The sequence below is a fragment of the Pristis pectinata genome, chromosome 5 (genome assembly GCF_009764475.1).
Source record: "Pristis pectinata isolate sPriPec2 chromosome 5, sPriPec2.1.pri, whole genome shotgun sequence".
Lineage (NCBI taxonomy): Eukaryota > Metazoa > Chordata > Chondrichthyes > Rhinopristiformes > Pristidae > Pristis > Pristis pectinata.
The window spans coordinates 24,630,848-24,658,468 of record NC_067409.1 but is presented as its reverse complement, the minus strand read 5'-3'; the positions used below and the strand labels follow the sequence as shown (position 1 = coordinate 24,658,468).

Below are 27,621 nucleotides of genomic sequence, written 5' to 3'. Positions count from 1 at the left end.
GACCATCCCTCTGCCTCCACAGTTGCTGCCTGAACTGCTGAGTTCCTCCAGTAGTTTGTTTTTTTGCTCCAAATTCCAGCACTGGCACTGTCTTGTACCAACCTTTGATTAATTCCTGCCTGTCCAAGTACAGAATAATGTAATCTCTTCGAAGATTTTCCAATAACTTTCATACCACTGGTATTTGACTCAAAGGCCTGTAAATACTTAACTGTTGCTGCCCTTTGCATAAAAGCTGCTGAAGGTCTCAGAGCCCATCAAAACCTCCAATAGCTCCTTTTTTTAATCTTAATGTTCCAGGATTTCACCGATCCTCTCCATGAATTCTTCAACTACCCTCCTAATTTACCTCCCTCCTACATTTTCTATCTTCTTGAAGGGCCTCCCCTGTTTTCAGTTCTCTATAACTGCCATAAGCTTCCTTTTTTTTAATCCAACTTTTAACTTCCCTTGGCATGCAGGGTTCTTTAGTCTTGTTCATAGTGTCATAGACTTGTACAACATGGAAACAGGCCCTTCGATCCAACTGGTCCATGCTGACCAGGATGCCCCATCCAAGCTCGTCCCATTTGCCAGTGTTTGGCCTATAACCTTCTAATCCTTACCAATTGATGTACCTGTCCAACAGTCTTTTAGAAGTTGTTATTGTACTTGCCTCAACCACTTCCTCTGGCAGCTGATTCCACATACATACCACCCTTTGCATAAAAAGGCTGCCCCACAAGTTCCTCTTAAATCTTTCCCCTCTCACCTTAAACCTATGCCCTCTAATTTTGTGATTCCCCAACTCTGGAGAAAAAGACTGAGTGCATCCACCCTGTCTATACCCCTCATGATTTTATACACCTCTCAGTCTCCTATGCTCTAAGGAATAAAGTCCTAGCCTGTTGGCCTTAACTTTCACCCTTACGGGAACATATTGGCCCTGAGTTCTCACTATTTCACTTTTGGATTATTCCCAAGTGCTGTGTCTTGACCAACCTGCAAGTAGCTGCTCCCAGTCAACCTTTGCCATGTCCTGTATTATATTGAATTCAGCCTTCCCCCAATGCAGGGCCTTAATTTCTGGACCATTCAAATCCATTTCCATAATTAACTTGAAACATAGAGTTTGGGTCACTATCTCTGAAATGTTCTCCCATTGGCACTTCAACCACTCGCCTATCTGAATTCCCTGTGATTAACTCCAGCACTGCCCCTTCTCTTGCACTTCTATTTATATATTGGTTCAAAAGGTGTCTTGGATGCACTTGAAGAACTGCACCCCATCTAAACTTTTCACATGATGTAAATCCCAATTAACGCTGGGGAAACTGAAATCCCCTAATAGTATAACCCCACACTTGGCTGCCACTTCTATGTGTGTGTAGTCTGCTAGTCTGGGTTCAATATGCTTTTTGATGTACAATATGCAAAGTACCTTTCCACAATCTTTTATTTACCTTCCATCAACCTGGCGTTCTCAAGTGCATGGTCAACAAAAAGATTCAAATTGACTAAATTTCCTCCAGTTTAACTGTGGGATGATTGTAGCCAGTTTCTCTGGACCGACCACAAATTCCATCACCATAGCATGATCCCACTTCTTCTCTGATCATCATCTCAGGCAAAATGAGATGGCTCATAACAATAGCAATCTATATAATCATAAGCTGAGCTTCCGATTCCATAGTTTTGTAAGTCCCATCTTTGCCTCATTGCCTTTGTCCTTTAACTCACATTAATGATTGATCAATCCTTTTCTTTGTCACTTTAAGAAGGAACTATTCCACAGTTTCAGGCTATTCTCGGCAACCATCAAATTCTCTACAACATTTACAGCTGGTTGCAATACTGCTGCACCAAATCTTGCTCCTCATCACCCCTGCTCTCATTGGTCTACAGTGCTCCTGAATTATCAGATTCATTTCCCCACACTTCCGAGCTCCCACGTCTAATTCCAAAAACCCAATGACACTAGTTTTGTGCAATGATCCATTTTGCCGCATCATATAAAGCCTTGGCTTCGATACTTGGATTCCATCTTCTTTAAGATCATCCTGAAACCTGCTTCTTTGATCACTTTTGTTTATCCTTAATTCCTTTCTTGTTCTTTTGTCACGATCTCCGATGCCTCATGAAGCACCTTAAGTCATTTTTCTGTTTTAACCTTGGCATTAAAAAGGCAAGTGTTGTTACAGATGCTGGAAACTGTATTACATTAGCTCCAACAACGACAAAAGAGAGATAAGCCCATGAAAAATTTCATGCAACTTCTAATTTCAAGGGAAGTTCAGAAGAAAAGCTAATAATTTACTGTACTTAAATTTTTAAATCAAAGAACTCATAAAAGGCCAATCTGTATCTTTTTATCATCTAATTTCATGCAGAAAAACAATTATACACAGGCAAAAGGCTTTTTGATGATTATAACTTTCTTTCTGCTCGCCTTGCATTACTCTTGATGTATTTGTCACTAAATAACTTTCCTGACCTTTCCAAGGTTCAACACCAATGACAAGGTACAACCAATATCTGAATATTCAGTACATATATATAACACCAGGCTCAGGCTTTTGTGGAACTGCACAGATGCTTTCAGTTATCAAAGCTGTGGTAAGCTCTTGTGCATCACCGGAAAAGATTTATTTTGCAGTTGTCCCCATTATTAGAATGCAAATAACATATATTTTCCTACTACTAAAAATGTACATTTACAAAACCAGTTTTGCTCAGTCACACAAAGAAACAAATAGAGACAATTTCTTACAAATTGGAAAACTCATCAACCAAAACCACTTCATCCAAGTCAACCTGGCACAACAGATGAGGTTTAGTTGCTGTCTAAATATAGTATTTCAAGGTATAATAGTTGAAAGTTTTTCTGAGAATATAATTTCAAAATGAGGTTATTCTATTCAACAGCATCTTCAGAAGTTAGAGGAAACCCACTTGTTATGAAAATGATATTCCCAGCCACATTTCTCTTTGCAAAATTTTACATGGTGGGGGTAGTTTGCTTGGATTGCAATTTTGATTTTAAAGCTTTGTTTGATATTCATGAGCTGAGAAAGACCTAACATCAAAACTCATAGGGGCAAAACACTGAGCATAACAAGCCCTATTAGTGGATTTCAGCACCATCTATCCATCTTAGCATGGCATTATTCAATCAATTCTGACATTATTCTCATGCACTGAAGTTCTTTTGGTAATATTTCTACATTTTTTACACTTGACATACATTATCAATTGTATGCTTCTGCCTCAAGACTGCTTTAATGAATGCTTCTCTTGTGATCAAAGCTCAGAGAGACTGCTGTTTAAAAGGAATCATGTGGGTTGAGTAGGAAAAAACATTTTGCTATGTCTATGTTCTCAAGCCAGTTCAGACGCAGACAGTCTGTCACATAGGAGTTAGAATGGCAATAATATGCGTGACCTAAAAGCTCCCAAGATAAAGCACAAAGAAACTGATGAATTCATGAGGGTATCAAATTTAAAGCTGCAGTGTTTGTTATTATTTCACCCAGGATATTTTCCAAACCCAAGGCAAGGGTATATACCTTCTTAATGTCAGTGGAAACAACATTATTGCTGTTTTGTCCCTTGTTTCTAATTTGATTAACAAATCTTCAGGAAAGCATAAAAAAACACTAAAAGTAAAATACCACTACTCGAAATAAAGGAATGCACTCAAATATCATTTCTGACATGCGAGCACAGAACTTTCCAAATGTATCATTTATTTTAACCACAATATTTATTAGACACTGCAGATTTAACTGAAATCAAATGCAATTATAAAAACTAAAAAAAAGCATGCAGAATGTGTTACTTTACCTTCCACCTGTGGAACTGAAAGGCACTACATGGATCCCCAAAGGTCCTCCATCATTGGAGACTTCAACCAGCTTTAGCACGTCACTGTGAGACAATGATGAATGAAGTAACATAATGTGAAGTAAATGACCCAAATGAAAAACAAAGATACCTTACAACTTATGCATAACATACAGGGTATTAATCCAATTACATGAGAAAAATGGTCAATGAGCAAAAACTTTTAAAAATTAATAAAATAAATATGAAAACATAATGTGAAAATTATCTGACAACACCAATCTAAGGTGAAAAACGTCAGCGATCAAAATCCCTTGTTGAATTAAAACTTATCAGAAAAGCTTCTTCACTAGAATAATTGGTTATTAATAGGCTGGTCTCCTTGAATTTGGTTGAAGGAAAACAATTGTATCAATTACAAACAAAATATGCTGCTTTGTATAGCAGAGGCATCAGTAGTCAAAAATGTCAGGAAGGGACTCGGATGAAAAGTTAGCCTCATTTTGACATAGCCTTCAGGATAATGGGCTTGGTCTTCAGGATTTTCTGGGGAATTTTGCTCATTTTTTAAAGCCTGGAGATTATTAAAATGTTTTATCTGAGTAGAGCTAAATGTACATAAAAGTCTAGCAAAAATATCACCCAACAAATAATAATTATACCAATAGAAACACAAACTTCAGCCACCAATTGTATGCTGTTGTTTCCTACAGTACTAAATAAACATGATTTAGTACCAATGTAATTTTTGCTGCTATTTAGGCAGTTTTGAATCAGCAGGTATTACTGTCCAATAATAAATTTGCTTATCTGCACAATGGCCATTATAAACTGATCCTTTGTGGACTACCAACATATAAATAAAAGAGCATTCAATAATTGATATGTTACTCATGCGAGCGTACCCAAGTGAAAAATTCTGCCCATGCTCAAGGCAAGAATCAGCACGAATAACTGGCTCAGTCCTGTTGTTCTCCTCCTCCGTCCCTTCATCCTCCTAGAGGAAATAAAGAAACTCCAGTCACAAAAACAAGAGTAATCACTTCAATAAGGTGCACCACACTCAGGTAGCACCCCAAGTCCATGTGGAATTCCTCTCCATAGTGCATGAAAGATATAGTCACAATGCTTCTGATATAATGCTGCACCAAACACAATTTACACTATGGTCCACCTTTTTGCTGGCACAAGAACAGCATTATTTTTCTGTGGTTCCCATTTTAAACCACAACGCAATAAGCTTTATTTCTCTTATAATGCATGGAAATCTCTGATATGAACTTGTAACAATGTACACGAGAGCCAGTAGTAAACTCAATATTTTATTGTTAATAAAGGATTTCAGTGCAACCACAATGCTCAAAAATAAATAAGGTCCTGACTGGAAAATTTCTGGGATTCCTTTCTGCTATGATTTAATCATCAGGGTCAAGATAAAAGATCATTGTTAACTCACAATTCCTCCTTTCATTTTATTGTCCACAGCTGTTTTTTCAGTACAGCTTTAATAATGGTAACACAATGCTCTGGGTAGACATTTAAACAGGGAACTAGATTTCATCAACTAAATTCCCTCTAGCAATGACAAACCACTGACAGCATCTTAAGACAAACAATTCAATATAAACTCTAACAATTCTGCCCAATTAAATCCTTAGATCATTGCGCAAACTGAGACAGCATAACAAGTCTGCATTCACTATTCCTAAAAGGAACTGAAATTTGGTAACTATCAATTAAAAAACATGCAAAGAGCTCTGTCAATTACTGTCGTTTTCATCCTTACTCTCCAATTTAGTTCACGTTAATTTGAAGCCTTGAAATTCACATCGTTCAACTAACAAAAAATAACAGCCAAGTTTCCTTTATCAAAGTTATGGTCCCATATCTAAACAGTATTATAAAAAATGACTGATTGAAAATACTGGACTTAATTTTGATAATGCTAATGTTCTGCGATCCTCTGCAGATTAGGTTAATGAAACACAAAATCTTTTGACACAGCCAAGAATACATAACACTTAATCCTATCCTCCACTGATCAGGTGGAATGCCAGGCTGTCAGACAGAGTGTTGTGTCACCTTCTGTATTGGGGAAAATCAATGGCAATGAAACAACTGAACTGCATACTTAGTCAGCTGACCCTGGAGTAGTTGCAAGGAGCAAAGATGCCTGTAATTCATGTCTTTGCACTCTTCTACATGAAGGGGACTTTGAAGAAAAGCTGATGAATGCAGTATTGGTAATGAGAATAACAGATGAAAAATTATTCATGACTTTAATAAGAGAAATGTTATTTCAATATTTCATGCTCATTTTGTTTTTTATATTTTCAACAAATCATTCAGTCTAACTTAGTTTACTGTGTGCTCTATGTTCCCATAAAACGTTTCATTGCATTCTTTTAAAAGCTGAGATGCAATATCTTTCAGCAAATTTTAGAGATCAGCAAGCTTAGACTGGGCATTACCCATGGGCTTGGGCATCAGTCAGCACAATGATGAAAAGAGATGGGTTATGAGCCAGGCACACAGCAACAGACAATATATTTAATAAGCGGGAGGATATTAAAGCAAAGAATAAACTGGATATAACCACTGATGCAAATTTCCTCGGAGAAGCTTGAAGAACAAAACCTTTGACACTCAGACTCTGTACTAAGCCGCTACCATTTTTTTCTTCAATGTTATACATCAGGACAGTGAACTGAAAAGGGAAAAAAAAGGAAAAAACCACGAAAGCTCTATTACTTCAGGGTGATGATATTTTCTTTCATGAATACCAGCATTCATTTCTGTTCCATCTGTCAAGCAGAAAGAATCAAGCAACTTGGAATTTTTGGAGGTCAGACTGTGCTTTTAAAGTTGTACAAGTGCAAACCTCAAATAAAATAGGCCAAATAAAATGCTGAGGTGAACTTTATTAAAGCTTTTTCAACAAATATTACAAAAATAATCACAGTCCTTCACTGTGCACCAAGTTAAAAATCAGGCATTTAAACAAATGTCTTCACTCAATGTCTAAAAGATAAGGCTGCCTGCAAGCTAGTCACTCATTCATGCCAGACATACTTTGATAATGCGTTTGTCATAATACTTAAATATTTATGTGCTGACACAAACTCTGCCGCTGACAGTATTTCACAGATTGGCATAAAGGTTAGTGCTAATGTAGGAACTCAGATGAAGCTTCAGTCTAAGCAGTCATGTCATTATTTTTCATGCTCAGAAAGCTGGCCATATCAAAAAAAATTAATTTTTTTTAAAAAGAAAACAATAACCATGAGGAAGGGCTCTCTCCCTTTGGACTGCTTGTCCCCCAGGTCCGTACAAGTAATACCACCATTTCTCCCACTTATGCAATGGATTGTTATAATTTAGCACAAAGAATTTTCTGCATATTTTTATAAATTATATTCTAATATGCCTATAAAGGCCTTGTGTAAAATAGAACATTGCTCAAATGTGCTGATGCCATGGAGTTCATCACCTGCAACAAGAACTTAGAATTGTGATACAACAATAATAACGTGCAGTTACATTTACAAAATGCTTCATATTAAATTTGCTGAACATAATTGGATGCCAGGCATCAGGAGAGAAAAGCAAGATTTTAAGGAGCCTCTGTAAATAGGAGATAGAGGATATAGAGGTTTGGGACATAATAGGAGATATAGAGGTTCAGGACACATCTTCTTCATCTGAAGCAGTCTGACGGGATTGAAGATGATCTGACGGGATTGAGGATGATCTGCTTCCACTAAAGTTCTGGGGACTTGAAGATGTTGGTGCATTATTTTTCTTTCAGTCAAGTTTATTGTCACGTGTACAGGTACAATGTAAAATTTGTTTGCAGCAACATCACTTGCACACAGATCCAAACAATACACAGAATATTATACAAGAGAGTGAAGAGAAAAGAAGACATTAAGAACAACAAGACAAAAGTGCAAAACAAAAACAATCAGAGTCAAGTCCATGGTAGTGCAAGAGGTGGTCTGTAGAGTTCTGTTGCTGAGGTAGGATTAGGGTTGTGGAGGTCGGTTCAAGAACCTGAAGTCTGCAGGAAAATAGTTGATCCTGAACATGGGGTGGCTTTGCCAAATGGCAACAAGATCCAAGCCGATTTGAGAACAGACTTTGTTCCAGAGATATGCAGCATGAGTGCGCACGCACACACACAAATCACACCCACATCCTTTCCCTCAGCCCCCCTCTCTTGCAGCTCCTCTCTCTCTCCCCCCCACCATTCTTTCATTGACCAGATAACCTTGTTCACAGCTTATCCCAATGGTCACCCAAGTTTTACGCTATTAGAGACATCCCCCTTCACCCACCCTCTCTGCAGCTTAAGAAGCTTCTTTTGTCTCCTCCCAGTTCTGATGAAAGTGCTGCGACCTTAAAAGTTCTCTCTGTTTCTCTTCTCACAGGTGCAGCCTGACCTGCTCAGTATTTCCAGCATTTTCTGTCTTTATTGTAGATTTACAGAATCTGCTGCTTTTTAATTTTTGAATATCTCACCTTTTTTTTTCCACAATTCTGATCACTCAGGTTTTTGCTCCACCACCCCACTCATCAAGGGAGTTCAATCTTGCACAAGGTGGTGAGGTCCGATGTGGACTTTCATTTCTAATCCACTCTGGAGTTCTTGGATAACATTTGATTCAGCACATTGGAATCCATAGTCAGCAAATGTCTAACTATTATAATAATTTTGTTGAAGGCATGGCTGCCAAAACCAGCTGGACATATGAAAGTGCCCAGAATTATCACCTTATGTATGCAGTTGATTGGAGTGCATTATTGATAAACTTTGAGCACTGGAAGTGGGGTGAAGGGAGTCTGTCCAGGGTGGGAGGGGTCTTTGATTGCACTGGCTATTTTTCCGAGACAGCAAGAAGTGTAGAGATAGTCCATGAAGGGGAGGCTGGTTTTCATAATGGGCTGAGCTGTGTCCACAACTCTCTGCAGTTTCATGCCCTCAGAAGGCTAAGGAAATTCACTATGTCCCTGTTGACCCTCACCAATTTTCATAGATGCATCACTTCTTGGCAAAGCAACTGCCCTGCCCAAGACTGGAAGAAATTACAAATCTTGCTTACTTGGAAAAGCAGCCAACACAATAAAAGATCCCTCCCACCCTGGACTTTTTCTCTTCACCCACCATCCATCGGGCAGAAGATGCAAAAGCTTGAAAGCACGTCCTCAAGGATAGCTTCTATCCTGCTGTTGTAAGACTAGTGAATGGACCTCTTGTACGTTAATGATGAACTCTTGACCTCACAATCTACCTCATCATGGCCCTTGCACCTTGTTGTCTGCATGCACTGCCCTTTCTCTGTAACTGTAACACTGTATTCTGCATTTGGTTATTGCTTTTCTCTTGTACTACCTCGATGTACTGATGTGATGAAATTATCTGTATGGATGGCAGGCAAAACAGAGTATTTCCACTGTATCTCGGTACATTTGACAATAATAATCCAAGACCAATGACAACTACAATGGGCCATCCTTGTCGGCAGTCCACGTAATCCCCAAGCTAACTGAAAATGCTTTTATATCACTGTGCTGCTGCTGGCTCCTCCTGCGAAGGATTTGCACCAGTGGGAACTCTCATTAAGACTCCCTTCCCACTCCACTCTCAGAACTGTTTCCCTACATATCCGACCAGGTCATCGGAACACAAGAGATGGATTGTGAACATCAAGGGAGGAGGGACATTTTAAGTTTATTCTTCACATTCCTCAATTTACAAAAAGAATGCATTACCAGAAAATGCCTTGTTAGGCAAAATTCATAAATTGTAAAAATTTTAAAATTGAGGTTGCATTCTCAAGCTCAAATTTTCAGTCAAAACAATCCAAACACATAAGTATGCATCAATATAAGTATGTAAAATAATAAAATATTAATTCAGGTTATTTCAGGTTATTCACATAGTGGTGGCTATGCAGGTCGAAATGGCAGAGAGGAATGCGAGAGGCAGAAATATTACAGGCGTGTAGATGGTGGTGGTGGTGAATCTTGGCCTGATGGCGCCAATGTCCTCGATGGCGCCAATGTCCTTGATGGCGAGAGTTCTTCATGTGGCCTTTCCAAGGAGGCTATTGAATGAGGCTTAAAAAGGTTTCAACAAAAATCTGGACATCTTTCTTGTATTTCATATGATCAATCTCCTTATAGCAAATCATGGCATTTCCTATCAGGCAGGCACATTTAATGCTGGGTTCCACATTGGGATCATTATCTTTGAAAATGGTTATCATGTTTGATTTCAAATAACTTTTTTTGTACTGAGCTGTTTTGGCGATGTTATGTTGGTGTTTGCAGCCTCTTCTGTGAAGTCACCAACCCACACCAAGGTAAGCTTATGAATGTCCATTTCGTCGAGTTCTTTGGATGATAGACTATGAGAGGCTTATTTTTACTTCACCCTCAGCATTGTCTCCAAGGAGGACTACGGCAATGTTTGACTGCCTCGAAGGCAGTAACAGTTTTCTCATACTGAAGATGCACATACTTCCCAACAGAGCCCTGCCTCACCTGTGTTCAGCATTTATTGAGGAGGTAAGCCATCTGCCTCGAAAATTTGTTTCAGTTTCTTGGAAAGATTTTCTGGCACCAAACAATCTGCACTTGCTGTCTTTTGTCCATCGTTACCCCCAAACCCCTGCCCAAGACAAATATTAAGCAGGTCTGCACACTTCTTGAAAATGTTCAAACAAGCTATGCCTTGACATGGACCTATCAGCACTTTCAGAAGATCAAGCACACCCCTCATTCTCTTTCAAACCTTGCCATAATGATCTCGCTTTTTCCTGAATTATCACCAAATATGGGCACACGCTGCTAATTCTGATCTTTTAGCCACATGCCTAACTAAACCTTTTTCCACCCCTCCATTGGAACATCTCTGCCCCTCTGTAAATTGTGCTCATAATGTTCCCACTGGCAGTGCAGAAACTTTTACTTTGTCAACGTTGCTAAAACTTGTATGCACAATCAATACTTCAAGCTTTCATGACAAGGAAAACATCCACCATTTTTACAACTATTAATTAAATCCAGCTTAGAAGTAATTGCTGGAGCTTGATGTGATTTCTCAGCACAAGTGCCATCTTTAGATGATGTTTTGAAGCCAGCTTGAAGAATGCACAAAATAAATTGTGATAAATTGCAATAACAAGCAGAGTTTTGCAATCTCTATGTAAAACACAGCGGCATGGGAGGATGTCATGAGACATTGTGAATTGCATTACAAGCATTTCGTAATCTTGTGTGTTATTCAATATACTGAAAAAACAGCTTTGTAAATCAAAAAACACAAACCACAAAGAGGTTTGAAAGCAAAATGGTTTGAAAGCAAAAATTCATGATTTGAACAGGCAAACAGAAATGCTATACTTTGAATAATATGGAAGTATGAGAAGAAGCTTTTCACTCTTCCATCAGATTTTGATTCATAGTTACACATTATAAAATGTTAATTCATGGACAATGTTATTCACAGCCATTTCTGGAAATATTTCTTTTGATATTTATAGTGATGGATTTTAAAAAGAAAATCAACAAAGAGTGCAGATGCTGGAAATCTGAAAAAAATATATCAAATGATGAAAATACTCAGTCAGTAGAGAGCATCTGTGAAATGAGAAACAGTTAAGGTTTTAGGTCTAAGACCCTTCATCAGAACAGAAAATGCCTGTAACACTCCACAAAGCAGGCAGTATCTGCTACCGAAACTAACTTGTTTTCTCTCCTTCCCAGTTCCAATGAAGGGTCTGGACTTGAAATGTTATAACGGTTTCTCTTTCCTCAGATGTGGCCTGACTTTTGAGCAGTCATGCACCAATCAGAATGTTGACTCCTTCAATGAAGTTTGGAGTACTTGGATCTTACTTCTGCCTGCATTTTAATTTCTTCCTGCAACTGAGCTCAGAGTTAAGTGTTTATTTGAAGATTCTGGTGTTGGGCATGGCAACTCCTCGCTAAATGAGTGTCAAGGGCCTCAATTCTGGGGACTTTGGCCTGGGAGGGGTCACTGACACTGCTGTTGGTTCGCTTGTCTTGCACTGAATTTGGAGGATTTTCTGGATGTATCACTGGTGCTATTTTTCCAGTGTCCTGAGATGTCAGCTGCAGGTAGTCTAGGTTTCAGAAGCACATTGGAGGGCTGCAATCAAAGCTGATTATGTGCCATATCTGAGGGCATGATCTTCAAATTGAGCAAAGACTGTGTATTGAAGGCAGTGGTGAATTTCATCAACAATACCCGCTTTCACACACAGGTGTTTCTCCAGATATGAAAAGTGGTCCATGATTTTCAAGAACCTTGTGGTGGGTGCAACCTTCACAGTCAGCAGGCAGTGTGGTGCAGCAGAGCAGACTGATCAAAGACCAAGGCCTACCCTCTCAAATGCTTTGGTGAATGAGTTGCTGATGTCTTGGAACTCAGTCTCTGAGCATTCACAATCATAAACATCATCTACGTACTTTAGCTCTGCGAGCGAGGTTTGGATAACCTTGGTTCTGGAATGCAGTCACCGTAAGTTGATCAGTTTCCCATTAATTCTGAAGATTAACTCCAATTCCAGAGGATGACATGTTTGAGGTGAAGTACCAATCTGCTGTGAGACAGATTGAGAAAAATATTGGGGCAATGATACAGTGTTTGTTTTACACTAGTTTTCATTTTGATTCTCTGCAGAACTGTTGGTGAGAATTACGACTTAACATGCCATTGTACAAAGTATGTAAGATGGAGACAAATTTCTGTGGACAACCAAATTTGAGGAGGGCATTCCACAGCTCCTCCCAATTATTGGAGTTAATGGCTTTGGTGTGATCAAAATTGGAGTGCTGCTTCCTGCATTTTTCTAAGTATTGGCATGCAGTTAAGATCATGTCCTCAATGTCTCCAAGTGGACAGAATCCACACTGTAATTTGGCAAGCAGCTCTTCAGCCATTGGGAGGAGGAGTTGAGAACCCAAGCAATGACATTCACTGTGCCAGACAGCAGTGAGACCTAATGACCACTGTCAGACTTGTAGACAGACTTCTATCCTAAATGGTCACAAATGCAGCATCTATGAGGTCTCCAGGTATAGCCTCCTCTTCCCAGAAGCAGATAAGGAGATTGCGGATTTGTGACCGAAACCCTTCACTACTGCATTTTAGGATTTCAGCAGGGATTTGGTCTGCTCTTGAAGCCTTGTTATTTTTGAGTTTAGCTATGATCTTCTTAAATTCTTGTCGGTCATGAGTGCCAGCAAGTTTGGCCCACATAAATTGCTGTGAGATGAAGCTTTTAAGCCAAGGACAGAGTCATAGTAGAAGTATCTTCAAAGTGTTCCTTCCAGTGGGCGTTGACTGCCTCTCTGTCCCTGATGAGCACAAGTTCATCTTTACTTGATTCGCAGTGAGGTGAAGCCTTGGCTGTTTGGATCACAAATGGTTTTCACAGCACTGAAGAACTCATGCACAACATGGCTATTAGTGAGCTGTTCTCTACATCCACTATCTGTTACTGAAATTCTGCTGGTCCTCAACCTTCAGGAGCTTACAACATTTGTTTCTTCCCCTTGAACAAAAGGTAGAACTTCCACTCCAGAATCACCTTACATTTGTATAGATTAAGGTGAAAGAGTGATACATTTAAAGAGGGTCTGAGGAAGAACTTTTTCTCATTCAGAGGGTGAGTAGAACCTCAAATGCACTGACCAAGTGGGTGGTGGAGACAAGTACTCTCCCAACATTTACCAAGTCACTTGAATTGCTAAAGCACTGAAGGCTATAAACCAAGTGCTGGTAAATGGGATTAGTACAGATAGTTATTTAATGGTCAATATGGACACGGTGGGCCAAAAGGCTTGTTTATGTGCTGGGTGACTCGATAACAAAGCAGTCCTAGTTCTGCTTGGGAGAAAAGATAAGAGTCTCTTCATAGGTGGACTTCAGGGCAGTTCATAAGCAATAGACACTCTGTGGCTCCTGTAAACTGGGAGTTGACAGGTTGTCTGTGAGGCTCCATCTGAGAAAAGCTGCCTATCTGCTTTTTTGCAGCAATGCTTCTTTGTGGTTCCTTGTGGTTACTAGAACATGTTGGATAACAAAGATTTTACTGTATTAGCATTTGCTAATTCCAGCAGATTCTTTGCAAATGGACAGACAACTCCAATTTCCAGAAAATGGCAGCAGTAACTCAGATCACATGCTGTATGAAGATGAATGTCAGTGAAGGACAATAGAATCACTGACTCAAACAGCAGAGAAAGAGGCCACTCAATCCACTGTGCCTATGTTGGCTACCCAATTAGTCCAATAAACTTTCGCCATAGCCCTGCAATTTATTTCTCATCACGTATTTATCCAATAGTCTTTTGAAAGTTACTACACTTAGGGCAGTGGAATCAAGATCGTATTACTTGGGGGAAAATGTGGAATAAAATATTCCCTTCATTTTACGCCACCTGGCTCTCAGATTAAGTGAGAAAATTTCACAACAGACGGCTGAAATGAAAGGAACAAATGTATTCATCAGTGTCTTGACGGCAGCTCAAATTGCACAAAGTCATCTTCCTGTTCAGAAAAAATATCACTGAAGCCAAAGTGACGTTTTTCCATTGCGACCTACGCATATTAAAGTACCAAGTGTTAATGTCCTTTGGATATTTAGCAGTAAGTTAACGCTATTTAAAATGCACGTGTATCATCAGCTGTAAAAGCTAATTCATTGTGATTAACTGCAAGGTTAAAACTGTGATAGATCCAAAAGCAATCATCTGTAAATAATAGCCTTTACTGATGGTGATGTTGTTGATTGGCTTTGCAAGTTTTGTGATACAAGCTAAATCAAAACATAAAAACTAATGAACTGTAACGTATAGTTTCTGAATGATAATTAAGAAAAAAACAAAGTGAATTTTTTTTTAAAGTGGTTTACTCTCATCACAGTCCAAATATTCTTCTTTAGTTATATCCTAAATGATTACTCAGGAGAAAAAAGATGTTACAACTATGTTAAACTGGCGGGGGGGGGGGGGGCGGGCAGGGGGGACTTTAGAATACCTTGTTTTAATGGCTGAACCATCTCTAGTCAACACTCTTTCTTTGACACTGGGAAGGCAAATTCATTGCATTAACATCCCCACAGCATGAATCAGCCAACAGGAAATAAATTTCTGTACCGAGAGTTGGTGTTGCTCCTTCCTTGAGATAGAGGAATCTAAGTACTGTGGTGGTCTCAGTTGCTCAACTGAAAAATAGAGCCTCAAATAACAAGAGCTTGAATTTCAAAGAAGAGAATTCAGAGGGATATTTACATTGGAAAGTGGTCACTTGTCAGCGTGGCAACTTTGAAACTCAAGCAATTCATCAATGCACATCGCCAATGAAGAACTTTTTAAAGTCCATTCTTTCAAACAAAAAAGCTTCTGTTCAAAGATGAATTTCCTGCCTTGTTTCTTTCTCAGACACTGTCACAGAATAAGTCACAGGCACACATCCCATGATCTTTTTCTTCTGAATAAATCCTCAGGATTATGGATGACTGGCTTCCACTCCAATTTTATGGGTTCTGAAGAGGTTCTGAGGGCATGACTGAAGCTGCAAACCCTGCCACAGTTAAGGCAAAAGGTACTTGCAGTATTTATGCAGGGCTTCTGAGTGCTCCTGGCAAATGGACTTCAGTACTCCTCCATCTTGAATGCTCCTCAATTTGAGCAGTCATGTGCCAGGTATTCCTGTGGAAATGCCAGGTATTCCATGTAAAAATGCCAAAGGGAAATCCCAGGAGAGCTATCTAATTTTTCCACATAGCTTTAATTCTCCAGTCCTGGCAGCATTATTATACATCTCTACACCCTTTCCTGTATAACCAAGACCTTTATGTAATGTTGTGACCAGAAGTGCACCCAGTTCTCTCTCTCTATGGCCTTTTGTTGAGATGGCCTATGGAGTCGTCCTTACATTTGGCATGTTTGCCCTGTTTTTGTATTCCATGTCTCAATGCATCTTATTTGCCTTATGGGACTCAAGGACAAGCTTATTGTTCTTTGACACTTCTCAATACGCCACCATTTTTTGTATATTCCATTAGCTTTTTTGCCCACTCCCATTTTCTGCACACCTGACTGCTATAATAGTGCATTGAAGAATTTTTTGAAAATCATGGTCAATGAGATCCATACTTGTTTCACATCCGTTTTGTGTGTCTGCCACAAACTCACATAAGGTTCAACATTTCATTTCTAAAGATACAAATCACAATAGCAAAGAACAGAGAGTCCTGTGAAAGCTTATTCACTACACACAGCCTTCCAGTGAACAAAACATTATTACTTCTTGTTTCCTGCACTCAAGTGATTTTGGATCCACACCTACTAATTTCCCTTGGACCCCACAAAGTTCTCGTTTTCTGATGAGCATGCCACTTGAGACTTTGTCAAAAGACTTTCTATATTCCTTCTGGACTACATCAAAAACATATCCTTCTTTATGATCTCATCAAAAAACAGCATCCAGTTAGCAAGGCATGGCCTCCTCTTAACACATGCTTCCCAATGGTCCTTGATTAACTTGCAGCTTTCCAAACAATGACTCATACTTGGTCTCAAAATGTTTTCCAACAATTTGCCCATTCCCGCCCCATCACAGTGAGGCTAATTCCCATGTAATTTGCATAAAATCCACCGTATAAGTAGCTTCCACCTTTGTTGACCTCGGCTTTTGAAAAGATGTTTGCAAAACTTCCCTGGCTTCCCTGAGGAATGTTCACGGTCCAGGTTGCAAGGAATTGATCACTTGGCAAATTGTTCACAGTAAGAAAAACTTGCCATCTTGATCATAACATTAGAAAAACTTCCAAAACCAAGCTTCAAATTTACGAATTTAGCTTCAATCCATGGATAGTGGCCAAAGAACAGCAGAACTTCACTATCCAGGCAGTGGGAATGAAAATACTTCAGGGAATTATGTAGAGTAAAATCCAAAATTTGATGCAGAAAAAATACAATGTTCTGCAAAAATTAATGACTGTTTTTCTACAAATTACACTAAATACAACATCATTTAACTTACTTTAGAAATACATGCACAAATACAACTACATAATGTTTAATCACAGAATCATGGGCAACTCATTTTCTCCATGGATCTCACCCCACAAATAAATCTTAATTCCCCATTCTTCATATGAACACATCTAAAATCCTGAAAACTCTTCACCACCGACACCCTGGTAACCACAGGAGACGCAACAAGAGATAACACTTTTTAGTTCTTCCAACCATCCAGAGACCCAAATAGTCCCTCCAGATTGAGCAATGATTCCCTTGTGAAGTGCTCCCTTAATCCCATCTACTGCATTCACTGAAGTTCACTGCATGTTCTTCTTCATGTTGAGAAACTAATTGGGTGAATGCTTTGTGGAGTAACTCCATTCAGTTCACAGGAGTTTCCCTTTGCTTGCCACTTTAATTTTCCTTTCCATTCCCACTCTGACCTATCTGATTACAGCCTCCTGCTCTGTTATAATAATGCCAATATAAACTGGAGGAACAGAACCTCATCTTCTGCCTAGGCACATTGCAGCCTTCTGGATTCAATAATATAAACAAACTTATTTTCTCTCCTTTCTGGTTCTGATGGACCTGGAATGTTAACTCCATTTCCCTTCCACAGATGCCACTTAACCTGCTAAGTGTTCCCAGCATATTCTGTTCTTGTTTCAGAGTTAAACTGCTCATTGTTATCTATAAAAATACTGTCCATGGACTTCAACATCCTACCGCTTTTGGTCAAACTGTCTGATTCACCTTGGGAGCCCTGGTAGGTTCTGCTGCATGAACAAGCTATTTGTCTGGATCACATATTGCAAAGGAGATAACAACCAGGAGGAAAATGAGTTGTTGGGGATGTGATGCTGGGAGGCATGGGAAAGGCCAGAGAGGAAGTGTTGGGAAGCAGATATGGAGGATGTGTTGGGAAGCAGATATGGAGGAAGTATGTGAGTGTGTGAATATGTGTGTCGGTATGTGTGTGTGTGTGTGTGTGTCTGTGTCTGTGTGTATATATCAGGGGAGAGGGTGGGAGGAGATGGTCATTTCAGAATGAGGAAGCATTGTGAGTGGAAGGAAAGAGTTATATGATATTTGGATATGGGACAGGGCAAGGGAGATGGAGAGGGATGCCACAGCTTGATGGTTCTCTGAGAGTTGTTTCACTTCCCTTCTTCCACCCTCCCCACCAATCTGTCACACGCAGTCTCACCCCTGCCCATTGTTAATTTGTGGTCAGTTAAGAGAGTTGAGCGCACAAGCAGTTTGTTGGAAAGTATGGATATTAATGAGAAAATATCAAAAGCTGTCTTTAAGAAAAAAGTATTTGACATGCAAAAGAAAATTGTTAAGAGTGAGAAAAGGGAGAAGAAATTGAATGGAGCACTTTGAAATACATTGGATTACTGTTTACAAAAGAGGATATTGTTTATGAAATGAACATATGTTAAAAGTGAGACTGCAAATCCAAGGTAAATCAGGATGAAGTACCATTGTATGGACAAAGATCCTGAGGAAAATTGGAGGACAAGCAAGAGGTAGATAACAGAAGCCCTACAAATTACAATTCAAGATCCTATTGAGTGCTGAAGGTTTAGAGAACAGCCTATTTTCAGGAGGCTAATCTCAATAATTCCAAGCCAGTTAATATAATTCATAAAATATTGGAATTTTTAATTAAAGCTGAAATGACTGAATATCAAAGATGAAAGGTCGTATTCTGCGTGGAGGTCAGTGACCAGTGGTGTACCTCAGGGATCTGTACTGGGACCCTTACTCTTTGTGATTTTTATAAACGACCTGGATGAGGAAGTAGAGGGGTGGGTTAGTAAATTTGCAGATGACACAAAGGTTGGGGGTGTTCTGGATAGTTTGGAGGGCTGTCAGATGTTACAGAGGGACATAGGATGCACAGTTGGGCTGAGAAGTGGCAGATGCAGTTCAACCCAGATAAGTGTGAAGTGGTTCATTTTGGTAGGTCAAATATGATGGCAGAATATAGTCTTAATAGTAGGACTCTTGGCAGTGTGGAGGATCAGAGGGATCTTGGGGTCCAAGTCCATAGGACGCTCAAAGCAGCTGTGCAGGTTGACTCTGTGGTTAAGAAGGCATATGGTGTATTGTCCTTCATCAATTGGGGAATTGAATTTTGGAGCCAAGAGATATATAGGTTGCAGCTATATAGGTCCCTGGTCAGACCCCACTAGGAGTACTGTGCTCAGTTCTGGTCACCTCACTACAGGAAGGATGTTGAAGCCATAGAAAGGGTGCAGAGGAGATTTACTAGGAGGCTGCCTGGAATGCGGAGCATGCCTTATGAAAGTAGGTTGAGGGAACTCAGCCTTTTCTCGGAGCGACAGAGGATGAGGGGGGACCTGATAGAGGTACATAAGATGATGAGAGGTATTGATTGGGTAGATAGAGGCTTTTCCCCAGGGCTGAAATGGTGGCCACAAGAGGACATAGGTTTAAGGTGCTGGGGAGTAGGTATAGAGGAGATGTCAGGGGTAAGTTTTTTTACTCAGAGAGTGGTGAGTGCATGGAATGGGCTGCCAGCAACGGTGGTGGAGGCGGATACGATAGGGTCTTTTAAGAGACTGTTGGATAGGTACATGGAGCTGAGAAAAATAGAGGGCTATGGGTAAGCATAATAATTTCTAGGGTAGGGACATGTTCGGCACAGCTTTGTGGGCCGAAGGGCCTGACTTGTGCTGTAGTTTTTCTATGTTCTATGAAGAGGGGAAAAAAATTAAGTACAGCCAGCTTGCTTTTCATAAAGGCACTTGCGCTTAAAAAACCTGAGAAGCAAGTTAAGGAGTTCAAATATGGTAGATCTGGCAAAGACAATGAACATGGTGTAAAGGACAAGGCAAATTCAATGAAGATTGCATATGCAGTGCAGTTCATTGAACATGCATACTGGGCAGGGCAATTCAATGGATCTGGTGTTCATGGATTTTTGTTTTGAAGGATTCACATGGTGTATGACTGGAAAATTTACTGGGATGGGATTGGGGAGAGAGTCAGTCAGAAGGTCAGGCAGCATCTGCAGAAAGAGGAACAATTTACATTTCAGGACTGAGACCTGTGAGATCATTCTGGAGTTATGAAACTAGGGCAGGCATGGTAGCGTAGCGGTTAGTGTAACACTATTACAGCACCAGCAACCTGGGTTCAATTCCGGCTGCTGTCTGTAAGGAGGTTTGTATGTTCTCCCTGTGTCTGTGTGGGTTTCCTCTGGGTGCTCCAGTTTCCTCCCACATTCCAAAGACGTATGGGTTAGGAAGTTGTGGGCATGCTATGTTGGCACCGGAAGTGTGGCGACACTTGCAGGCTGCCCCCAGAACACTCTACGCAAAAGATGTATTTCACTGTGTGTTTCGATGTACATGTGACTAATAAAGATATCTTATGTGGATAAAGCAAGCACGAATTAAAATGAGCACAGGTCTTCATAAATAAAATACATTAACAATTCAACTTCCACTGACCTTTTAAGGCCATTGAAACCAATGTTGGGTGTGGGACATTCTGATTCTGTACAATTGTAATTACGCAAGGAAGGACAATAGATTGTTCATGTTAATTTTCGCTCACTGAAACCATGATGAGATTAGGCAAGCCATTAAGTGGCCATCTCCTGTATTAACATATTGTTAAGGACGTATCCCTGCCACTCCATGAACAGTTCAGGACATGTCTGTTTTGTCACAATATTCTAACTGTTCATATATTCAGGGAGCCATCCCACAACACTGTAACAAAAGAGGTATATTTTGGGTGTCTGGAGTTTGTGCTCAGAATAGTTTAGACCACCCACCAGTATTTGAATATTCAAAGTGGTTCTCCCAGTTAGGATATGCTCCCATTGTAAATATGTTATTTGCCACAAGTTACCTCTTTACATTCAAAATGTTGAAGCTAAGCAGGTAAATAGAGCCTTTGAAACTGTAGTTAATCACTTACTTTTGTCTTTGTGTTCAAAGGGTTGAAAACATCACTGTCCCATTGAGTGGGGGGAGAGAAGTAGATTTTCCAGAAGATTTGCTGTGTTGAATAAAAACTTTTCATATCTCTCAGCTGCAGCCTCCATGTGGCTTTCTCACAGCCACAAGACGACCATTCATCACAATTGGAAAAGAGAGAAACACAAGTTTGTTTTTCATAGTACAGAAGGTGGGGGAGGCATGGGTAGAACCAAGGGGAAATCTCTTAATAGGATGAATTCACACAGCAGTTGGATAAGCAATTAGGATCAGATTATGCTTCTTTGTCTATGTAAAGTGTTGTTAATAGCAGCCCTGTAGAAAAAGAAACTTTGAACCAAAATGATGATCGGTAGAAACAGCCAGTTCTCATAGATATAGACAGAAAGAGCAAGTTACTGGAAATTAGAGAACTCATTGAGCTTAGAGGGCTACAATGTATCCTGACAGAAGATAAGGAGCTGTTCCTCACGCTTGTATTGTGGAACATGACCAGATTTCCAGCATCCGCAGTTTCTTGATTTTCTATATTGAATTATGTCTGGTTCAAAGGGAGTAAATGAAGGGCAAAAATCAAGGGCAGTTACTCCAAATGATTACAAGTGTCGGTGACAGTATTCAACAGGGTTCTTTTCAGGGACCACTTGGTTTATCTTGTTAGGAAAGCAAGATAAATACAAGAAGAGATTCTGCTAATTGGTTCAGATGAATTAAAATGGGAGAATGATTATGTTATGCACAAGTATGGTCACAAACCAACTGACCAATCTCTGTGGCATATTTCTGTGCAATTCTGTCCACACCCATGTGTTGGATGCAGATCCGGAGGCCTCTGTCTATAGATAAAACTAGGAAACACTGAAAATAATTAGAATGTAAGGAAACTGCAGAGTATTTTGATAAGGTGACATGATCACTCATGTATTATTGCCTTAAAGATAAGGATTCAACAAGCAAACTGATCCAACGACACACCACAATCTGCACTGTATTTTCTGAGTGACTCTCTCAATTTTCTCTGGAAAATTCCAAAGAACACGTCTAAAAATTGGTCAGTCCAATAGCAGTTCACTCAGCAAACTTAATACTGTGAAATTGGATTCTGTGGTCAGTGGCAAAGCAAAAGACCGGTGCTGACATCAACTAAAGCTGCTCACAAAATATTTTTTTTAAATTGCCTCTTAAAAACTGTTTAAGCCTCAACCTTCCGCAAGTTCCATTAAATTTTGAGAGATGCAGCAATGCATGCCAATGCTGGGAATGGCAGGATGCCTTCTGATGCTGACAGCTGATGCTGACAGCTGATGCTGAAATAAAATAACAAGCAGCAGCCTGGCACAGCAAAATACTTGCGCACCTAAAACAAGGGGACTTTGCATGGCAGATTAGGCAAAGCTTCAAAGTGTGGCACCACTTTAAAGCAGGCAATTAATAATTCCTTAGACTGCAGACAATTTATGGGAGACAAGCAATGGAGAATTCTTGATAATGAAGTGGTGAGATGCTTTGGCATGGATGGTGGAATACAGATTTTATTTCTTCAATCTGCTCTGTTTGGCCATTTCATACAGCATGAATAGAAATTCAACAGGGATTTAGAACAGAAGGAAAATAAATAAAAAAACAGGAGGGAGAAGAAAATGACCATTTGCATAATTCATTTTCAAAAACTTTGGTGATATTTTCCTTTAACTACAGGGAGCGCTATTAAGAAACACAAAAGAGATAGTTCATTGAATGAGTAATTGTTTAAAGAACAACTTTAACCATCTTTATCCTTCTGCATTATTGCAAACATGATATCCTATCAGTAGTCATTATTCTTCAACGCTTTGAAGTTCTCAAATCCATTGAGATGTTCCAGCAAAGTGTGGTGCCTAATTTGGGATTATAAACACACATTACGATGTAGCAACAGCAAGAGTCATGATTTTTAAGTAGTTATGAACCTTGTACAGCATCAAAGTCAAGTTAAAAGCTGTTATTCATATGAAAGGAGTTTTCATTTATGTAGTGCCCTAAACAACCTCAGGGTCCCAAAACACTTCACAACAAATGAAGTGTTTCTGAAGACAAGGGCAACAATAAATAAGGCCTGATTTTAGGGTCCCTCTGTTGCTAACTGGAAGCATATGGCAAGAATTACTGGATGGAAGATGAACAGTTGTAAACATATGATTTTTCATTGTCCCTTTTTCAAGGCGGAATCAGCTCGATGAAATTACATACCCACTTTCCTGATGATTCTGCTGGGTTTGATGGAACGGAATTGTAATTGGAAAACAAAAGATGCAATTCAGCTATTCAATGAACAGCATAGACTAAATAGAATATTTTATCCCACTTAGGATAAATGGGTATATAACGTCACTGATCATGACATAAAATTCAAGTGGTCACTGGTGCAAAAATAGAAAAAGGCTGATACTTGAGGGAAAATTCTAAACTTCAGTTAATCCTATTTCCACAAGCATGGTATTAGCCTTCCCATTCTTACATTCAATGAGCAGCACAAACAATGGACCATAAATCAATGCCTTAACAAAGCTATGAACACTTAGAAACAAATCTGAAAATAGCACCACACAAGAAATCAAAAGCAATTGTTCTCCTCACTGGGCAAAAAGCCCATTTTGCTACATTAAAATCTGCTCTGTACAATGATCCTGCATTCTACAATGGTAACTTTAAACTTCAGTTCATACATACCAAGGTTTTCAAATTGGTTCCCATTATACAGCATTGTTGATAAAACTGCCATCTAAAATAGCAAACCACAAAAAGAAAAGGCCAAAAGAATATGTTCCCATCAGAAATGACTCCTGAATCATTGATTACTACTTTGGAATGTAATAAAATAAACACCAGAAATCAGGAGATGAGGATGGGGGTTGCAGAAATGAGAAAAGAGAAGTTCCCAGATTTGCTTGAAGTTTAGGTATTAAATTATTTTCATTTATTATTTTCCCATTTTCATCTTCCAAATGGTAAAGTTGCTTTTTACTGAGAACCAAGTAAAATGGCAGCAGCAAGAACTATGACTTTCAAGAAGCCCTTCAGCCCACCTTGTGCACCAATCAGCAAGCATCCAGTTACACTGATCCAATACAAATCCCGTTTTATTCTCCCAATATTCTCATCAACCTCTTCCAGATTCTAACACTCACCTGGATACGAGGGGCAATTTACCTTGGCTGAGTACCAAACAACCTGCACATCTTTCGGATGTGGGAGGTAATTGGAGCACGTGGAAGAAACTCACATAGTCCAAGGGAGAACATGCAAACTCAACACAAACATCACCTGAAGTCAGCATTTGAACCTGGGTCGCTGGAGCTAAGAGGAGGCAGCTTTACTCGTGGGTGCATGATTTTACCCTATGTTAATTAAAAAATGCCAGCAACAGAAAATCCATCATTTGTTCGAATGACAATGCAAACAGCTTTCATTCAGATAACTCATTCTCTGTTTGTATCAGAACTGGCCATTTCTGCTGCAGATTATCCATATGATATTTACTCAATTTCTCTCTCTCTCTCTACTGTAACTGCCAGATATGCTGGGCATTTCCCAGAGCTTTGAGCGACATTTCACTACTTTTATATATCCCTTTGTTATCTCTAAATCTAATTGCCCTCATTAATCTATCAACAGCCTCATCAGCATATTATCAGCAGGGTAACCCTGGCCCCAACCCTCTCAGAGATACTCCCTTTGCTCTATCCATCCTTCCCCTTCTTCCACAACCACCCCCATCAGCTAACTTGTTTCCTGTTTCCCTTTCCACAGATGCTGCCTGACCTGCTGTGCAGTTCCAGAATTTTCTGCTTTCATTTAACTCTGTCTAATAATACTGAAGACAAATTTGAATCACTACACATCTTTGAAAGTGGTTTAATAGTAAGGAGCACCCTTGGCCCATGCCACTTGAAATGATAAGCAAAGAAAAAGCTTGCCAAATCAATTTATCCATCAACCTCAGACAAAGAAAATTCTTCAATAACAAATATAAATTTCATGCTATTGAAACAAGAAAGCAACCAGGAGTTGACATGCTATTGCACTTTCACACGAACATTACTTTCAAAGAAAAACATGCTCAGTTGAGGAACACGTATAAAATGACTTCTCATTCAATTGTAATAGTTTTTATTAAAAACTTGAGAGAAAACTGAAGGAAAAAATCTAATCCAATGAAGGTTGAACATGGGTTAAATACAATTTAACAATGATATTAACTTTGCTGTGAGCTGGCAAAATCCATTACATTTTCTATTCTTAGCCTTTCTGTCTGATAAGAATTGATAGGATAATATGTAATCCTCTGGGCAACTACAGCAGCTCAAGCCACCAAGACAAATATTAAGACCTACATTTGTCCTTTTTCAAGATTCAATACTAATCTATAATTGAATAGATGATGCTAAGGTAAAAATATCTGTGCAAGGGTACTTGCTTTTATATGACATGTCTCTTCAATTTACTTAGATCTTCTCTATTGCCCTGCACTTAAAATATAAACTTCTTGAAGTGAAGTCACTTGTACACATGCTACATTACTGAGTCACCATAATGGGGTAGATCTTCCAATGAGATCAGCCCAAATCTGCTGACAGACAAGCCCTAAGTGGCCTTATAATTCATGAAGGCAGGAGAATGCAGATCCTGAGACAATTGTGCTGTGTAGGTGGACTGGACTGGGTGCTAATTACTACAGACATCACAGCCCTCAGACCAGAAGTTCAGCCTGCCCAGCCAGCAGCAGGTTAGATCTGGTACAAGTCCACCTGTCTAATTAAAATGAGTGGAAGAAATTGGCTGGCAGGAGAAAAGCAAGTTGAGTTCTTATTTTGATTTCGTTACACAAGTTTAAATGCTTTAATCTTTTTTGTCTGAGTGTATCCATACATTTGACTTCCACATTTGAAAACAATTAAACATTACTTTCTAACTTTCTTTAAACAGTTCCCAAGTGATGTTAAATGTTGTGATTGTCTAATATTCGCCAACGTTCAACAATGGTGACAGTTTTGACAGCCAATAAGCCTGACAGAGGAAGGGGTTGTTACAAGGCCTCAGTGGGACGAAGCAAACTGTTTAAATAAAGTACAACTCATGGAGAGGCAGCAAGTCAGTGAAGATCTGTCCAAATACATAAGATTTCATTTTCTGGATCTCTTTTACTTGATGCCCGTGAGGAAGCTCAGACAACTAAATATTCGTGAAATGCAGTCACTGTTATAACGTTGAAATTGTTGCAATGCTTTTTCCACACATTAAGGTCTCACAGACAGAATATCAGGCAAGTTACCAAATGACTTGTTATAATTATGTTTGTTGAAGACCAGACCACCAGAAAGAATACTCCTCTTCTACTATTGCCATGGGATAAATTAGAACCAGGGAAGAGGTCCTCTCTGTAATGTTCCATCAAAAAGATGGAGCATTTGACAGCACAGTTCTCACTCAGTGACTACACTGGGGTTTTAGCCCTGGTTTTTGCGCTCACAATTCCCAAAACCTTTTGGGTTAAAATTTAAATAACCATAACTATGCAATGGATGATATATTATGAAAGCAGGACAACACACTGCAGTTACCAAGGTTACTCCAACAGCAGCTCCCAAAATTGCAACTTCCACCACCCTGGTTAAGGACTGCAGGTGCACCATATTCCATTCCAAGACACACACCATGCTAACTTGGATATATATGCCCTGCGCTTTTGTATTACTGGGTCTAGGTCCCAGAATCCCTGCTCTAGAGCATCACAAGGATGGTAAAATTTCAAGCTGGCAGCTCGCCACAACCTTCTGATGGGCATTGAAAGATGAACAATAAATGCTGGCCAGATCTTGAAAAATGAGTTTTTTTTTGAAGAATGAGTACTGAACTTGGAAGTAAGAACAAGATTTTGGAATTCTTTCTCACACTAACCAGTAAGAATTAAGTGAGTGTGACGATGAATTAAGGTGGTGACATACTTCTCTGACCAAATCCATCCTTTTAACTCTCACGTGGGGAAAAAATGCAGAAGGCAGGAAAGAATGGCAGGAGGCAGCTGCAGAATTGTGGCCCATTAAATTGGTTTATTATTGTCACTTGTACCAAGGTACAGTGAAAAACTTGTCCTGCATGCCATTCATATATATCAATTCATTATAGCAGTGCATTGAGGTGGTACAAGGTAAAACAACAAGAGTGCAGAATAAAGTGTTACAATTACAGAGAAAGTGCAGTACAGTTAGACAATAAAGTGCAAGGTCATAACGAGGTAGATTTTGAGGTCAAGTGTCCATCTTATCATACCAGGAAACCATTCAATAGTCTTATAACAGCGGGATAGAAGTGGTCCTTGAGCTTGGTGGTACGTGCTTTCAGGCTTTTGTATCTTCCATCCAATGGGAGGGGGGAGAAGAGAGAATAAGTGGTGGGCAAATGGGATCTATTTTTGACTGTCTGCTTTGCCTGATGAATTGAGAAAGATGCTAAAAAGAATGACATTGAATGTGTCATATAATCCACAGCACTCGCAACCAACCAGCACATGATTAACTTCAACACAGTTCATCATATGACCTTGGATCCACAAGTTTCACTTGCCTTCAAAAATTAATTCAACCTATCCAATACTTGAATCTTAATTGCACGATACTGTATCAGTGGCTGGACAATGACTGCCACAAAACAAAAACAATAAGTGGTTTGGAAATCAATTGTTACCAACATGTTTGACGAAAAGGATTTACAACTA

General features: G+C 39.4%; 1 protein-coding gene across 11 annotated transcripts in view; it reads right to left on the bottom strand.

Moving 5' to 3' along the window:
• pard3aa (par-3 family cell polarity regulator alpha, a) overlaps positions 1–27,621 on the bottom strand; it is a 655,359-nt gene that overhangs the window by 276,209 nt on the left and 351,529 nt on the right. For 9 of the 11 annotated variants that reach the window (XM_052015672.1, XM_052015675.1, XM_052015670.1 and 6 more), the window contains 2 exons: positions 4,728–4,819; positions 3,823–3,906 (listed from right to left, as the gene is read on the bottom strand). In XM_052015672.1, the coding sequence (XP_051871632.1) occupies positions 3,823–3,906; positions 4,728–4,819 (176 nt within the window). The remainder of the gene's footprint in view (positions 1–3,822; positions 3,907–4,727; positions 4,820–27,621) is intronic. The other 2 variants (XM_052015671.1, XM_052015682.1) reach the window with 1 other exon arrangement.